At 39.1% G+C, this 17,784-nt stretch overlaps 1 protein-coding gene across 8 annotated transcripts in view; it reads left to right on the plus strand.

Moving 5' to 3' along the window:
• LOC143038001 (uncharacterized) overlaps nt 1-17,580 on the plus strand; it is a 158,601-nt gene extending 141,021 nt beyond the window's left edge. For 5 of the 8 annotated variants that reach the window (XM_076206804.1, XM_076206809.1, XM_076206805.1 and 2 more), the window contains one exon: nt 14,740-17,577. In XM_076206804.1, coding sequence (XP_076062919.1) covers nt 14,740-14,802 — 63 coding nt within the window. In that variant the 3' untranslated portion in view covers nt 14,803-17,577. Of the gene's footprint in view, nt 1-14,739 lie in introns of all 8 variants that reach the window. The other 3 variants (XM_076206808.1, XM_076206810.1, XR_012967543.1) reach the window with 2 other exon arrangements.
• The last annotated feature ends 204 nt before the right edge of the window (nt 17,581-17,784 follow it).

The following is a 17,784-nucleotide window of genomic DNA, read 5'->3' on the forward strand; positions in this document are numbered from 1 at the left end:
ACTTTGATGTCAGAAAATCACATGGTCTGGATGGAATTGCAGGTTGGATACTAAAAGAATATATAGATGAACTAACAGTCAAAATGTATAAGATAATAGATTGCTCACTCAAAGAAGGAAAGGTACCACAAGATTGGAAAAATGCAAATGTTGTACCAATATATAAAGGTGGAGATAAGAAAAACCCAACAAACTATAAACCAGTCTCCCTTACAAGCACAATAGCTAAAATATAAAAAAAAAATGATCAGAAGTAGATGGATTAAACATCTGGAAGAAAATAATATACTGAATCCAAAACAATTTGGATTTAGACAAGGTAGATCATGTGCCACTAACTTGATTTGTTTTTACTCGAGGGTAATAGACATAATGCAAGAAAGGGATGGATAGGCTGATTGTTCTTTCCTAGATTTACAAAAGGCATTTGATAAAGTACTGTTGTGGTTAGGTTCAGACATGCCTGGGGAATGAAACTCACAATAACTCTATGTACTCCGCTTTACCTAACTCTAAACACGTAAAGGGAGAACTTGACGTGTGGAGATGACTGTTGCTTGGAGATGACTATTGCTTGGAGACGACTGTTGCTTGGAGACGACTGTTGCTTGGAGATGACTGTTGCTTGTAGATGACTGTTGCTTGGAGATGACTGTTGCTTGGATATGACTGTTGCTCGGAGATGACTGTTGCTTGGAGACGACTGTTGCTTGGAGATGACTGTTGTTTGGAGAAGGGTACTGCTTGGAGCGGAGAGCTGCTTGAAGATGTCGTGTCCTGGAGTGAACTGATCTCCCGGCTTGGTCCCCCTTCTTATAAAGGAGGCTGGTGCAGACCCAGGCAACTTGTGCTGGCTCCTGATTGGCTCATTTAATTTTCTTCTGGACGCTCTTGCTCACTATGCTTGCCAACTATGACAAGCGGGGTATGTAGGCCTAAGTAGAGTGTCTGTTGATTGGTCTCCAGCGAGTTTTCCGGGCTTCTGATTGGTCAGTTGCCTTGCGTTCGGACGTCCTTGCTGACTATGCTTGCCCACTATGGGGCATATATAAGCTTGGGTCGGAATGCGTCATGGCCAGTCTGGTTTAGACTGGTGGTGCGTTGCCACAGTACCACACAAAAAGCTACTAAGAAAACTTGAAATAACAGGTGTACAAGAAAAGTTTTTGAAATGAATGGAAGATTTCATGAATGGGAAAAAAATGAGGGTGGTACTTGGAGACAAAACCTCAACATGGGAAGAAATGATAAGTGGAGTCCCACAAGGTTCTGTATTAGCTCCAATAATGTTTGCCATATATATAAATGACATGGATGAAGGTGTAGAATGTTGTATGAACTTCTTTGCAGATGATGCAAAAATACTAAAAAAAAGTAAGTACAAAAAAAAGACTGTGAATCACTACAGAGAGACCTGGATAAAGTCTGGGAATGGAACCAAAAGTGGGAAGTGAACTTCAACATAAAGAAATGTAGTATAATGGAGTTTGGAGAAAGTAAAAATAGAATATCAGAGCAATATAAAATTGGTACAAAGGAAGTAAATAAAGTTAGCTTGGAAAAGGACCTAGGAGTAATTATTAACAAAAACATTACACCAGACATATTAACAAAATAGTTAGAGAAACCTACAATTTACTGAAATCAATAAAGGTGGCCTTTAACTACTTGGATGAGGTAATGGTAAAGAAAATATTAGTCACACTGATAAGACCAAGACTGGAGTATGCTGTGACACTATGGACATCCAGCACAAAAGAGAATATAAAGAAATTAGAAAGAATCCAAAGAGCAACAACAAAGATGGCACCAACACTTTCAATATTGACATACAAACAAAGATTGTCCAAACTGGAACTACCAACCCTGGAACAAAGAAGAGAAAGAGGACATCTACTGGCCATTTACAGAATTATGAAAGGCATGGAAGTTCTTGACAGAGAAGATTTATTAAAGTGGGATAAAAGAAAAAGAAGACATGAAAAGAAACTCGGATAGTTATAGAAGAGTTCTAAAAAAAAAAAAAAAAATAGTTTCCCACACAGTGGTGGACGTCTGAAATAAATTGGATGAAACAATAGTATGTGCAAAAACCATACAAGAATTTAAGAACAAACTAGATGCTGAGAGATGCAAAGACGGGTCACTATGAGCACAGCTACCTTCCCATATAATACAACTAGGTAAATTTTCCTCATCACATTATACAAGCACTGCCAGCTGAACATAAATAAAAGAACAGCAGCATACTACTCTAACACGTACAATAATCTACCACCAGATCCTCACAATACATCCATACAAAAACACAATCACATTCAAATCTCCAAACAAGCTCTTCAAGAAAGACCACCAAAGTCAATGCTCATCCCCTCTGACACTGACCACACTCAAAAATTCCTCTCAAGAAAAGTAAGATGCACACTGGTATGCTTATATTCAAGACATCATCCAACATTAAAACAATATCAACACAGAATATGCCTGGCCACAGAATCAAATTGCCCTACATACAACCATAGCACAAAGGTGACTGAACACATCTTGCAATGCTCCACACTAATAATCTTTAGAAAACAATACAATCTCTTTTCTTAGTGACTTGTGGACCTGCTCAGAGGCTGTAGCCAGTTACCAGAGAGCCATGGGTCTCTTGCAAGAGAGGCTTGGAGTTATGGATTGATTGACTAGGTGATTGAAATTTGAGGCAGTAATTAGATCATTAATCCTTGTCAGTACAGTGATACATAGGTTGAATAGAATTTTCTGCCATTAGCCAGAATGAAACTGTTATGGTTGAAATGCAATAAAGACCTTGATTGATACTTTTAACCATTCTGGTTGTTCAACAAAGTTCCAACAATGAAAAAAAAAAAAACTCATAGAATCCCCATATCAAGATCATACCATCTGAAAACCCAACACTCTTCAGACCAATCTCATTACTATCTACCACATCCAAGCTGATGGAAAGACTTATTCCAAAAAGAAACATAATTAGTCAGTCCACTTTCCCAAACCAACATGGATTCTACCGACACACTTCTTGAAAACATCACATAAGTGCTGGAGGGTTTTGATAAGAAAACACGACCAGAAAGAACGGTTATGGGGGCAGTAAACATAAACAAGGCATTTGATGAAGTTCCTAAATACTATTCAAGAAACTCATAGACACAAATCTGCAACAACAAGAAATAGCCAACAAAGTTTGTAATTAGCAAACAGGTCAGAGTAATCTAAAACAAATATCTGGGACCAAAAGAATATACAGTGGAGTGTATCAAGGATAAGTATCCTCACTTGCATTATTTATCCTCCTCACAAGTGATCTCCCAACACCAGATCCAGAACATAACACCAAAGTGCTTTACCTGTGCAGATGTCCTAACATTGATAATCCAGCATAAAAATCAAATCCTGCTAAGAATACCCAGGTTACTTAAGGAAACTAGAGTAGCTCAGAAAAAAAAGACTCCTCTGCCAAAACATTATCAGTAATATTGCTCACCCTAGACAACCATGAATCATCCAGTGGTGAAATTTTATAGCCAAATCCTTTCAATGGAAAAGAAACCAAAACTGGGACTCATCTTTTATACTCATTTGTTTGTCAGTCCACATTTTTCAAAGAAATAGTCCAACAACAAATGTAGGAAAATGCAAAAGACACAATTATCCAAGTAATTAATGAAAAATCAAATTGGGTCAGAGACACAGTGGATAGGAAAAATGTATTGTGGTATATGGACTAAAAGAAAAACATGGTTTGGTGAGGTACATGAGAGAAAAAGAAGAAAAAGAGACAGCAATAGAAATCCCAAAAGAAATTCATGAGGGAGCCCAAGAAGCATGTAAAGATGTTGACAATACATATAGGATTGGTCACTATTCTAAGGATAGAAATCAACCCCTAAAGATAAAACTAAGATCACAAATGGTAGTAGAAGACATATTTGAAAAAGTAGGTAACTTGGCAAGGAGTGAAAAGTACAATAAGATATGGATAAAAAGAGAAATGAGTATTGAGGAATTAGAAAAAGAAAAGACACTAAGAAATTAAGCAACGGAAAAAACGCGAAGAGAACGGAGACAGAAAGCAAGAAATTCCATTGGAGAGTAATCGACATGAGTCTGAGGAAATGGTACATCAGAATGGGCAAACCAAAGATAAAAAAAAAAAAATGTAGTGAGAAGAAAATTGAAAGTGGCCTATACCAACATCGACGGATTAATCTCAGGACTGAATGACCTTAATGATTACCTGCTAGAAGAAAAACCAGACATAATGGGAATTGTGGAGACTAAACTATACCATCCATTGATGTTGGACATGGACTATACAATTACTGGATTAAAAACAGAGATAAGAAACAGGGAGGAGGAATCATGTTCTTGGCCAAGAAAAACTTGAATGTGACAAAAATTGTGGAAGGCAAAGGTAATGTAGAACTAATCATGATAAAAGTCGAAGACAAGAACATGAAAAGTAGAAAGTTTGTGGTGACTTATGTGCCCCCAAAAATGAACGCTTGGAAAGAGAACGAGCATACGAAAATGCTAGAAGAGACAAGGCAATCATTAAATGAGATACTATTGGGCGGAGGTAATCTGGTAATTATTGGGGACTTCAATTGCAAAGAAATTTGTTGGGAAAACATGACAGTGAGAGGAGGAGACAACTTGTGGGGTAATGTACTACTGGATATGACCATGGAATATACAATGACTCAGTGGGTCAGTGAAAACACCAGATACAGAAATAATGAAGAGCCATTGAAACTAGATTTAATATCTACAACATAACCTGAGATTGTGGATAAAATCCAATACAAGACACCAATTGGAAAGAGTGACCATATACTCATTGAAACTGAACTAAAGGAAGAAATATACATGGAGAGAAATGAAAAGCATAGGAAAGGAAGATTGATGTACAACAAAACGGACTTTGCAAAACTAAAGAAATTCTTCCAGAAACTGGGAAAATTTTTACTAGGAAGAGAAATGGGATATCTTGATGGATAATTACAATGATGGGGTGAATAGACACATACCAAGACAGAAGCTGGAGAGAGTGTACATTAAATGCTGGTTCAACAAAAGATATAGTGAGGCAAAAGACAGAAGGGACAGAGCTTGGAAAAAGTGGAGAAAAGAAAAAAAAAAAGAAAAAAAATGGAAAATGGGAAGTTTATATAAACTATAGAAATGAGTATGTTAAAGTGAGAAGAGAGGAAAAAATGAACCATGAAAAGGACATTATAGATAAATGCAAAGAGCAACCAAAGCTATTCTATCAATACATGAATGATAAACTTAAAAACAAACATGAAATGGTGAAACTATGCCAAGGTAATATAAAATACACAGAAGAATTAGAAATAGCCGAAGTCATGAATAATCACTTCAAATCTGTCTTCACTAGAGAGAAAGCACAATATTGGGACAAAGGTAAAGAAAAGTTATCTCCCCCCATGAGCGAAATAACAATAACACAAAAAGAAACATTGGAACACCTAGCAAACCTTGATGTCAGGAAATCACATGGCCCGGATGGGATTGCAAATTGGATTCTAAAAGAATGCAAAGAAGAAATAATGGACAAAATACATAACATAAATTGCTCACTCAAAGAAGGAAAAATACCAAAAGACTGGAAAAATGCTGACATTGTACCAATACATAAAGGAGGAAACAAGGGAGAACCAACTAACTATAGGCCAGTCTCACTAACATGCACTGTAGCCAAAATTTGTGAGAAAATAATCAAGAATAGATGGGTAAAACTCCTGGAAGACAACATAATAAGCCCAAGACAATTTGGGTTCAGACAAGGAAGATCATGTACCACAAATTTAATATGTTTCTACTCAAGATTAATAGACATAGTGCAAGAAAGGAATGGATAGGCTGATTGTGCCTTCCTAGACTAACAAAAAGCTTCTGACAAAGTACCACACAAAAAATTATCAAAAAAACTGGAGCATATAGGAGGGATACAAGGGAACCTACTAAAATGGATGGAGGACTTCCTGATTGGTAGAAAGATGAGAGAAGTGCTCAGAGAAAAATATTCAGGTTGGAAAGAGGTGATCAGTGGAGTACCACAAGGATCTGTATTGGCTCCAATAATGTTTGCTATTTATGTGAATGACATGGATGATGTGAAATGTTACATGAGCTTCTTTGCAGACGATGCCAAACTGTTAAGGAAAGTAAAAACTGAAAAGGATTGCGAATCACTGCAGGAAGACCTGAATAAGGTATGGAACTGGAGTCAGAAATGGGAAGTGGACTTCAATATTAACAAGTGTAGCATAATGGAGTTTGGAAAAAGCAAAAATAGAATATCAGGACAATATAAAATTGGAACCAAGGAGGTAAAGAAGGAGAGATCCGAAAAAGATTTGGGTGTAATTATCTCAAACGACTTGTCCTATGATAAACAGATAAACAAAATTGTCAGAGAATCCTACAACTTGCTAAGATCAATAAAAGTGGCATTTACATATTTGGACAAAGAAATGATTAAAGAAATATTGGTCACACTGATAAGGCCTAGACTAGAATATGCGGTAACATTGTGGTCACCCAGTACCAAAAAGAATATAAAGAAAATAGAAAGAATCTAGAGAGCAGCCACAAAAAAGGCACCTGCATGTGCAAACTTGTCATATGAGGAGAGATTGGCTAAACTGGAGTTACCAACTCTGGAGCAAAGAAGAGAGAGAGGTGACCTATTGACCATCTACAAAATCATGAAAGGCACAGAAATACTCAATAGAGAGGACTTGTTAAACTGGGACAAAAGAAGCACAAGAGGACATGGAAAGAAAATAAAAAAACATAGTTATAGAAGATATCTGAAGAAAAACAATTTTCCACATAGAGTAGTGGACACTTGGAACAAAGTGGACAATGAAATAGTGTGCGCAAAAACCATTCATGAGTTTAAGAGCAAACTAGACACTGCGAGATACAAAGGGGGACACCATGAGCTTAGCTCCCTTTCCCACAAAATACAAGTAGGTAAATACATCATGTTTTTCATGGATACCATAAACCACAATACATTTACCATTGTCAACTGTCTCACCCAATTTTCCTTTTCTTTAATTACTTTTATAACTGTTTCTTTTGTATTTTCCTCCATCTGCTTTTGTACTATTTCTCTAAAGGATATTTTTTTATTTTCCTGTTCTTGTTTCCATTGATTTTTTATTTCAATGAGGTCTGTTTCTTTAATTGACTCTTCCACCTTTCCGGTCACTACCTGTAATTGCTCTTTGACCTTTTTTAGTTCTTCATTTTTATTTTTGTCCTCATTTTTCATTCTTTCGTTTTCTCTTTTGAGCATATAAATTTGGCTCTTTACTTAATTCTCTAATCATTTGCTTGTTACTCTTATGCAAAGTAATCAATTCCCTAAGTACAGCTCGGTAGTCCAATTTTAGGTGTATGATTTCTTCCAATAATTTGTTTACTTCATGATTTCTTAATGCATTGCTATATCTAACTTCTCTTATCTATATCTAAGCCTTTACCTATTTCTCCTGGATTTCTTTGAAAACTTGAAAAACTGTTGTTCTCCCACCTTTGGTCTATTCTTGGTGTGTCAATTAAACAAGTTTTCTTGGGAATTACTCCTCTCGGCAATTCTACCCTACTTATATCCAGGCCTTTCTTTGTTGGTTCATTTAATATTTCTTCATCTTTTTCTTTCTCCATTGTGCCAACTATACTTATTTGAAGAACTGAATTTTACCTTATCGGTCACACTTTTCACTTTTCTTGAAAAGTGTGACCGATAAGGTAAAATTCAGTGGGGGGTGGGGTAGTATGTGTGAGTAAATTTTGACGCAGCCCGAAGGGATTTCTCCCCGTCCTCTCCTTATATGCAAGGGGGGACGGAGAGGGGGGGTCGCCGATTAAATGAAGCGGCCTTGCTGTGGATGTTCTGTGTCTTGCGACACTGCTTCTGACCCAGGGCGGTGGGCAGGGTGCAGGGATGACCCGTCATCCAGGAGGTGCTCAGATGAGAGGGAGGGTGGGAGGGGTGTGGAGTGTATTTAGGGATGAAATGGGTGGGAGTGTTTTTATGCCTTTCCCTTTTTGGCTACCTCCCTTGGAAGGGGGAAAAAGCCTTGGTATATGTATGTATGTATGTATCGGTCACACAAGAAACATAGCCTACATATCCTGCACAATGTCTGAGCAGTCTCATCTCCCCAAGGAGTGTGTTTGCTTGTTGTCTATTTGAGTGTAAATTATCTGTTGTGGTTATTGCTGCGTGAGAGTGTGTTGTGTTACTGTTGGATGATGTAATACTGTTGAATGTTTTGTACAAGTTGCTGGTATTTGTTTTGTGATCAAGTGCGTCCACCATCCAGCCCTTCTAAGGTACCAGAAGAGCCTGGATGACTGCATTATGGACAAATGCCCAGGATGTAACACTTCACCCCATATTATACAACATGTCATGGAAGACTGCATTATACACAGTCACACACGCAAACAACACAACATACACTCCATAAAGGATTAGTGGGAAAACCCTGTTTTGGCCGTGACATTGCTTGGGGAGATGGGACTGCTCAGACAGTCTAGGGAACAACAAGAGCAGTCAGGAAAACAAACATGCACCCTACAAGCTATACAAAATAAAACAATGATAATACAAACAGGATGCACCAAAACCACCCAAATTTAGAACCATAATCCTCCACATAGAACATTACATGAAAATGATAGGCACATAATACTATGTAAGAGCCCTCAACTATACTCTCCCATCTCATTACACCCCACAAGCACCACCAGCCATGGAACAAAAAGTACACCAGCATATCTGCAACAACCTACCTCCTGCATCATACAATACAGGGTGTGTACAGTAATTGTTTAATTTTTTTGGACTTCACAATAGAAGTCACAATGTAGTTGAAAATGCATTTATTGCAAAAAAGAAAACAGACTCTATATCAGCACACTTCTGGTGTCCTGTTACTCAATGAATTCACCCTTGGCATCAATGACGTCCTCACCACTCCCTCAAAACCTGGCACAGGCCTTCTTCATGACCTCCTTGGAGAGATTGGCAAAGACGATCTTGATCCGACTGATCAGATCATCCTTACTCTTGCATGGGGTGTGGTTAGTATCTCATTGAACTGCACCCCATACAAAACAGTCTGTAGGGTTGAGGTCAGGTGAGTTAGGGGGCCATACATCAAGAGCAATGAAGTCAAAGACATTGTCGGAGAGCCATTTCTGAGATTTTCTAGAGATGTAATATGGTGCTGAGTCCTGTTGTCACATGTAGGGTCTACCAGCAGCTATACTCAATCCATGGCTTCACATGGATCTGTAGGATGTTGATGTACACTTTGGTGCTCACCCTGAGGCCCTGGGGAAAGAAGAATGGGGACATGATTTGGCCCTTGCTGAAGACCACCCCAAACACCCTGACAATTGCAGAAAACTTGTTTTTCATGACTATTGACACATTCTTGGGATAGACAGCCAACCACCTGTTGTTCTGAGAGTTGTGGGTCTGGTCCTGGCAGAAGTTCTTTTTGTTTGAAAAAAACTAGAGCATGTCATTCTCCAGAGGGTGCTTCAGTTTGTTGAGCATCTTCTTGCTCTTCTTGAAGCGGTTCTCCTGCATCTTTGCAGAGAGTAGTTGACCCTTATGCATCTTGTCTGTTTGATATCTTCATGCAAACACTTCCTTACAGTGCCCTCAGACACTTGCTGCTCTCTGGCAATGGACCTCATGGACCGGCTGGGGTCTACATCAACCATGTCTTACAATTGAGTGACAAATTCAGCATCCCTGATGGTGTCTGATTGTTGAGAATGATGTTTCCTCTTGGCAACACCTTCATAATTGTAGTCAGAAGAAATCAATTCCTTCATGATGGTTCTGATGAACTGTTCAGTCACTTTTAGCAGTTCTGAGATCTTGCTACTGCTGTGTCTGGCGGAGATTAACATAAGTACTGCATGCCTTTACCATAGATGAGGAAATGTAAAATTCTCCATGGATGCAAGGTGTTGCTGAGACAAAGTCTTGATGTATACTAAAATATATAAGGCGTCAGATAACAATGATAATTTCGATATTATTTACCTTGACTTTAGCAAAGCGTTGGACAAGGTGCCACACCAGAGCCTACTAAATAAAATCAAAGCCCATGGCATAGGAGGAAAAGTGTTAGAATGGATTAGAGCTTGGATTAGTAACAGAAAACCGCGGGTCACCATAAATGGAATAAAATCTAGGTGGGTCAGTGTTACTAGTGGGGTCCCCCAGGGCTCGGTTTTGGGTCCCTTGTTGTTCGTTATGTACATAAACGACTTAGACGATGCGATAGATAGTGATGTTAGTAAGTTTGCGGACAACACTAAAATAGGATGCCTAATTAGGTCAGGAGACGACTCAGAGATTCTGCAGGATGATCTTAAGAAATTGTTCACATGGTCAGTGTAATGGCAAATGAATTTCATTATCTCTAAGTGTAGTATGTTAAATGTAGGGCTACACAACCCCGAAAATAGATACAGCTTAGAAAACACGCTTTTAGAGAAAACTGAGTGCGAGAGGGACTTAGGAGTTCTGGTGAGTCCGGACCTTAAAACCAGGAAACAGTGCATTAGTGCCAGGAATAAAGCTAACAGAGCATTAGGTTTCATTGCTAGGATGGTAACGAATAGAAGTGCAGAGGTAATTAATTATTAAACTCTATCTAGCGATAGTTAGACCCATCCTTGACTATGCGGTACAGTTGGTCTCTGTCCTACAGAATGGACATCAATTCACTAGAATCAGTACAGAGAAGAATGACCAAAATGATACATGGACTCAGAAATTTGCCTTACGAAGAGAGGCTTAGGCACCTTAACTTACACTCTTTGGAAAGATACAGAGTGCGGGGTGATCTAATAGAGGTGTTCAAGTGGATCAAAGGCTTTAACAAGGGTGATACAAACAAGGTCATCATATTAAAACAACAGGGCAAGACTCACAGTAATGGTTACAAACTGGACAAATTTAGATTTAAGAAGGAAATAGGCAAGAATTGGTTTACTAATAGGGTGGTTGACGAATGGAGTTAATTTAGTAACCATGTAGTAAGCGCTGAAACTATCAGTTGTTTTAAGAAACGATTAGACAACTTTATGGATGGGGATGACAGGTGGTGATGGATACAGAGCTGCCTAGTGTAGGCCTTATGGTCTCTTGCAGTCTCCTTCATTCTTATGTTGCTTTTGTTTTGAGTGGTGTGGTTACCTGTGTCTTTCCACACTGTGTCTCTGAAACAATGAAACAATTACCGTTCACACCCTGTATATCTGTACAAAAACACATTCACACTCAGATCATAAAACAAGCACTTCTAGATTGACCATCAAACTCCCTGCTCTGTTAATTCCTTCTTGGGCAACTTTTTGGTCTAAAAGTGTTCCAAAATCAGATGACTTTTTTATTTGCTTAATTAATAGTATTTTTCATAGAAAAACCACTTCATTCCATTATTTTGTATATTAAAAGGAAAGAAAGACTGAAAGAATCATATTGAAGAAATGTTTATTTACTGACATGAACATTTCCAAAATTTAATTATTGTATATTTTGTATGATAACATTTCCAAAATTTGGACACATGGAAAGAATGAGTGAAGAAAGACTAGTAAAAGAGGTATGGAAGGCAGATGTGGAGGGAGTGAACATGAGGGGACGTCCTAGGATGAGGTGGATGGATGGGGTGAAGGGGGCTTTGGGGAAGAGGGGAATGTCTGTTGAGGAAGGAAGGGAGAGGACGGAAGACAGAGGTGAGTGGAGAATGGTTGTATATGGATGATGTTGTGACTGCATGAGGAGGAATGGGCGGGGGGGTGGGGGGTGGGGTAGTATGTGTGAGTAAATTTTGACGCAGCCCGAAGGGATTTCTCCCCGTCCTCTCCTTATATGCAAAGGGGGACGGAGAGGGGGGGTCGCCGATTAAATGAAGCGGCCTTGCTGTGGATGTACTGTGTCTTGCGACACTGCTTCTGACCCAGGGCGGTGGGCAGGGTTCAGGGATGACCCGTCATCCAGGAGGTGCTCAGATGAGAGGAAGGGTGGGAGGGGTGTGGAGTGTATTTAGGGATGAAATGGGTGGGAGTGTTTTTATGCCTTTCCCTTTGTGGCTACCTCCCTTGGAAGGGGGAAAAAGCCTTGGTATATGTATGATTAAAACATGGCACTATGCACAATAGGACTTGACATAGTTCACACATGTAGCATGATTCTTTTCTGATTGGCTTTCCATTATGGTCATGTTTCTTTGCACAGTTTACACATTTTCTTGTAGGATTCTTCTTCTCAATCGCCGGCACTTCCATGAGTGTCTTTGTTCAAATTGAGTAACACATGTTGAATTTGAAGGCCTTCTCATTTTTGGATGGGGAATCTCTGAGAGGTATTTTCTGAATATGGACCTAACAGTTTCCAAGTGAAATTTTAAATGTGTACGGTAAGAGGTTTTCTTGTTGCCTCTTCATTTTCTTTGAATGGTTCACTATACAGAAGAAATGAATTCCACATTTTCTGAGTATTGGATAATCAACCAGTTGTTCGTCTACTTTGTCAACACCACTTATTTTATGATTGTATACATGTACAACCTGTGGCTTCTTTACCTCTCCTCATGACATTGTAACTGTCTTCATAGCAGGATTATGGACAGGTGAGAGCATGGCTATGTCCTTCTTATCTCTCCACCTTAGAGATATTACCTCTCCTCTCTGATAGGCAATTACATCTCCCTTCTTCAACTTTTCCTTCTTGAATTGCTCTGGTAACTCCTTTCTATTGAACCTAACTGTGGCATGAATATCTGTCCAGTATGTAAAAAGGATATCTGCAAGATGTGGACAATTGTAGTATTCATCAACAGTCAATTTTCATCCTTTTTTTTTAAGCAAAGGCTTAGATTCATCACTACCTGTGATGTCATTGGGAGATCCTAGTATATCCTATCAAGTATTGTCCCTTTCTCAATATAGATTATGAACTTCCAAACATACCCATTTCTGATTCACATAAGAGAAACTATTTAATTCTAAATCTAATTTTTAATGGAATATACTGCACCCACTCCAGTCTCCCCTTGAATAGCATGAGACTTTCATCTATAGCTATGTCCTTTCTTGGAGTATACAATTTCTGGATTTTTTTCTGATTTCATATAGATATAAATTTTGAAAATCTTTGGATTGGAGTGATTTTCTGTATCAAACAATTCATTATTTGCAAAATGTAGGTACTGTTTGATCTTGTTATACCTTTTCAAAGTCATTACCTTACTGAAAACTGGCCTCTCTAATAACTCATCTTTTGACCAGCTCATTTCCTGCTCTGGCATTTACACAATCCTTCCTAACATATTTAGTGCTAAAAAAAACATGAATTCCTGCTGGTGTTGTGGATTGCCATTTCCTATCATTCTGCCCTGTTTGCTCAGCAAAGCGATTTGTTTCAGTACAAATAATTTCAATCATCTCATCCTCAAAATAAAAAAATAAAAAATCAAGAGGTTCCATTTCCTCTGCATTGATTTCATGTGAAATACCTAGCCCTCCAGTGAAAGGAAAAGGTGGAAAAGGAAGGGTGAGGTTTTCATCAGACATCTATAGGCGTTACCATTGACGAGAGTCAACCAGTTCTAACTCACTATTGGAGTCTTCATCCTCTGAAAGTGATGGCATTAAACAGACTCACTATCAGAGTCCTCCAGGTGATATGACACATCATTATTGCTTGAATCACTATTTGTTTTCATTATATGTGCAAAAAATAAAAGTAAAATGTTGTATGGTGAAGGGTGGAAAGCCAAGCATGTGTTTCTTGGAATGCCTTGAGGGGACTAAGGAAACTTACTGTGCTGTGTTGCTAGATGTGGGATGACTCGTCTTGAACAAAGAAAGGCTCAGAGAATTCAAATACTGATGAGTATACACGTAGTGAGCTCCAGAATGTAAATAAACATTTGGACAAATATGCTCATCCAATTCTTAAAAAAAAAAAAAAAAAAAAAAAAAAGAGCTGAGAAAATAAGTATACTCAGTGTTGCCATGGAAGGAGTTAAACCCCTCCAGACATTGACTCCATTGAAAAATATCTCCCATAAGAAGCAAGAACCACACTAGTATGACTATGTTCAGACTACCATCTGAAAGTAAAACAGTACTAATTCATAATAGGCCTGGCCACAGAAGCAACGTACCCCAGGTGCAACCATTGCACAGGTCATTGAACACCTCATCCTAGTTTGCCCCACCCTAACCATATGCAGATAACACAATATTTCTTCCTTGAGTGACTTGGAGGCCAATCTGGTGGCTGTTGTCAATTACCTGGAAACCATGGGACTCCAGCAAGAAAGATCTGGAGCAGTGGGTTAATTGATTAACTATTGTCCTAATGTACCTATCCTTCCAGAAATTCAATAAAGTAGTTTATCTTTTAGTCATCCAGTATGTTCCAATTTCTGTAGTGTATTTAGTACTGTTTATATATATATATATATACTTTAAGAGATTTTTCAAAGGTGATAGTGCTGTAATGATTTTGAAAATATGCAGTCAGTCATGGGACTATATATACTATGTTATTGAAATTATATGAATAGTGTAATGAGAAATATAATGATTTAGTTCTTTCTCTCTCAGAACTTTATTTTTCATTGGCAGGTAAAAACACAGAATAAAGCCCTAGAACGAGGTACTCAGCTGGAAAACATAGAAGAGCCTTAATATTGATAATGACTAATGCAATAATTGGTGACATGGTGATATGAATTTAAACTGTAAAGTGATCTATACAGCTTCTTGGAATACCTGTTGGATATGCAATAATATTTGTAGGCAAGAATAAAATTGAGACCATTGTACTTTAAAGAAATAGTAGAAAGGACAAGAAAGAAGATCTTCTGTGTACTGATGCAACATAGCAACTAATACACAATTTGAGTGTAGGTATGATAAATTAGAGAGCAGGAGACAAGATCCAACAAACATAGATCCTTTCCTGTACTACATTTAGGTAAATGCAAAGATGTGTAGAACTCTACAGGAGGAGCTAAGTATGAGGTGAGGGAAAGCAGGAATTAATGTTTTTTCTGTTAGTTCTCCACAACATGAAGAATCATGAAGGTGACGAAGGTGGGTTACTACATGACATAGTGATAGATAAGAGAGTATGTAATGACAAGTAAAGTAATAGTCATACACACATGAAGGAACAAGAGAGGGTGTAGCATGAGGGAAATATGTGATTGGTAGGATTAAACATATGTATTTACCTAAATCCCCATCTGGGGTATTGGCTGCATGTTATTGTGGGGTTAAAAGCTGCTAAGTAGCATGCAGCTGATATATTAGGGTCTAAATGGGGTGCCCCTATGGACCGCCACACATTATTTTGTCTGTAGTAGAGGAAATATCTATTCATAGAGAAATGATGATACCTTACCGTACTGCGACTGTCCCTCCATTATGCTGTCTCTCCACTCTTGTTACTGTCCTGTACCATTTCTCTGAATATTAATTTTCTCATATTGCTGAACGCTGTGGTCGGAAAAAAGAATACTGCCACCAAGTCTTTCCACTTGAGTCATATAAGGTGACAAAAATGGGACAGGGATATGACTAGGCATCTTTCTCCCTGTAGCCCCAAAGATGATATTCCTAAAAAAAAGTAAAGGCATAAAGGGTCTGGGAGGAGTTTTCCAACTAGTACCCTAAGGTTTGTTTTTTAATGTGTGTAGATGTGGTACAGATGAGAGTAAAAGGGAAGAGATAGGCATTATGTTTGTGAGAAGAAAGATGGATGTGTTGGCATTGGGTGAAACTAAGTTGAAAGGGAGGGGTGAGTTTGAGTTTGAGAGTGTAGTTGGGAGTGTCAGAAGTGAAGAGAAGACAAGAGAGAGAAGGGTTGCTATACCAGTAAGTGAAGAGATAGGTAAACATGTGGTGGAGTGGAAGGAGGTTTCTTCAAGGTTAATGTGGATGAAGGTGAAACTGGGAAAGGAGATGTGGGTTTTTGTAAGTGTACATGGGCCTGGTTGTGAGAAGAGTGTAGAGGAAAGGGGGGCTTTTTGGACATTTAAATGAGTGCATAGAGGGATTAAGGAGAAATCAATGTAGTGGTATTGGGAGACCTTAATGCTAGGGTAGTTGGTAAGTGTGGAGTTCCAGAGAAAAATTGTAGTGGAGAGTTGATGGTGGAGATATGTCTAGAAAGAGAGTTGATGATAGCAAATACAGTGTTTAGGAAGAAAGTCAAGCATAAGTACATGTGGGAAAGGGTGGTGGATGGAAGGGTGGTAGAGAGTGTGTTAATAGACTATATAGTGGTAACCAGGAGTATAGTAGGAAGAGTTAAGGATGTACATGTTCTAAGGGGAGAGAGTGGGGTATCAGATAATTTTTTGGTGGAAGGTAAGTTGAGAGTGGAGGATAGATGAGAAAAAGGAAAAGGACAGAAGGTAGGGAGGTGCTTAAAGTGAACTGCTTAAATGAGAAAGAAAAAGAGAAGGAGTACGTGAAGCTGAGAGAGGAGTGGGAGGGAGTGAAGGATAGAGTAGAACAAGGAGTGGAGGAGGATTGGGGATTGTTCAAGGAGGGAGTCACAAGGTGTGCAAAGAGAGCATGTGAAACAAGGAGGATGGGAGGAAATAGAAGGAAGGGTAGTGAGTGGTGGGATGAGGAAGCAAAGAAGGTAGAAGAGAAGAAGTGAGCTATCACAGATTGGTTACAAAATAGGACAAGAGAATCATATGAGAGGTACAAAGAAAAGAGAAGAGAAGTAAAGCACAAGATAAAGGAGGCAAAGAGGAGAGCAAATGTGAAATGGGGTAAGAATATGACAGATTTTTGAAAGTAATAGAAATATGTTTTGGGAAAAAAAAATAAGAGAGGAAGGGGAGGCAAATCAAGTTCAGGAAAAAAGTAAAAGGTGCAGATGGATAGATGATAATGGAAGAGAAGGCAGTCAGAGGAAGATGAGCAGATTATTTTAGGGAGTTGCTAAATGTGAAGGAGGATAGAGAGGGAAAGATAGTTGCAGTAGGAAGCACTAAGAAAAATGCAGTGATGAAGGGGGGGAGTGGAGAAGTGGGGAAGGATGGGGTGAGGGCAGTTGTTGGGATGATGGGAGCTGGTAAGGCACTTGGGTTGGATGGGTGTCATGCTGAATGTCTAATGGGAGGAGGTGCAGTGCTGGTGGACTGGCTGGTGAGGTTATTTGATGTTTGTTTGGGAGAGGGTGGAGTGCCAGAGGACTGGAGGGGTGCCTGTGTAGTTCTGCTTTGTGGGGGAGGTGGGGGAGGGGTGTGAGTGTGGTGGTTTTGGTTTTGGAGGGATTGGTTTGTTCAGTGTGGTTGGGAGAGCTTGTGGGAGGGTCTTGAATGAGTGGATTGGGAGAGGAATGTAGGGAGTAATTGGTGGGGAACAGTGTGAGTTTGGGATGGGTGGGGGTTGTGTGGATTAGATTTTTGTGGTGGGACAGATGTGTAGGAGAGCTTTGGGAAGGGGTGGGGATGTTTTTTGGGCCTTTGTGGATTGGGGGGGGGGATTTGTGATGGGGTGGATGGGAGGCCACTGTGGGAGGTGTTTTGGATGTATGGGATGGGAGGAGGGCTTTTGGGAGTGGTTGGGAGTTTTTGTGAGGGTGGTGGAATTTGTGTTGGATTCAGAGATTGAGAGAGTGAGTGATATGAGGTGGGTTTGGGACTT

This window comes from Oratosquilla oratoria, chromosome 23 (genome assembly GCF_046742065.1).
Source record: "Oratosquilla oratoria isolate Oo_2021 chromosome 23, ASM4674206v1, whole genome shotgun sequence".
In the NCBI taxonomy this organism is placed as follows: Eukaryota; Metazoa; Arthropoda; class Malacostraca; order Stomatopoda; family Squillidae; genus Oratosquilla; species Oratosquilla oratoria.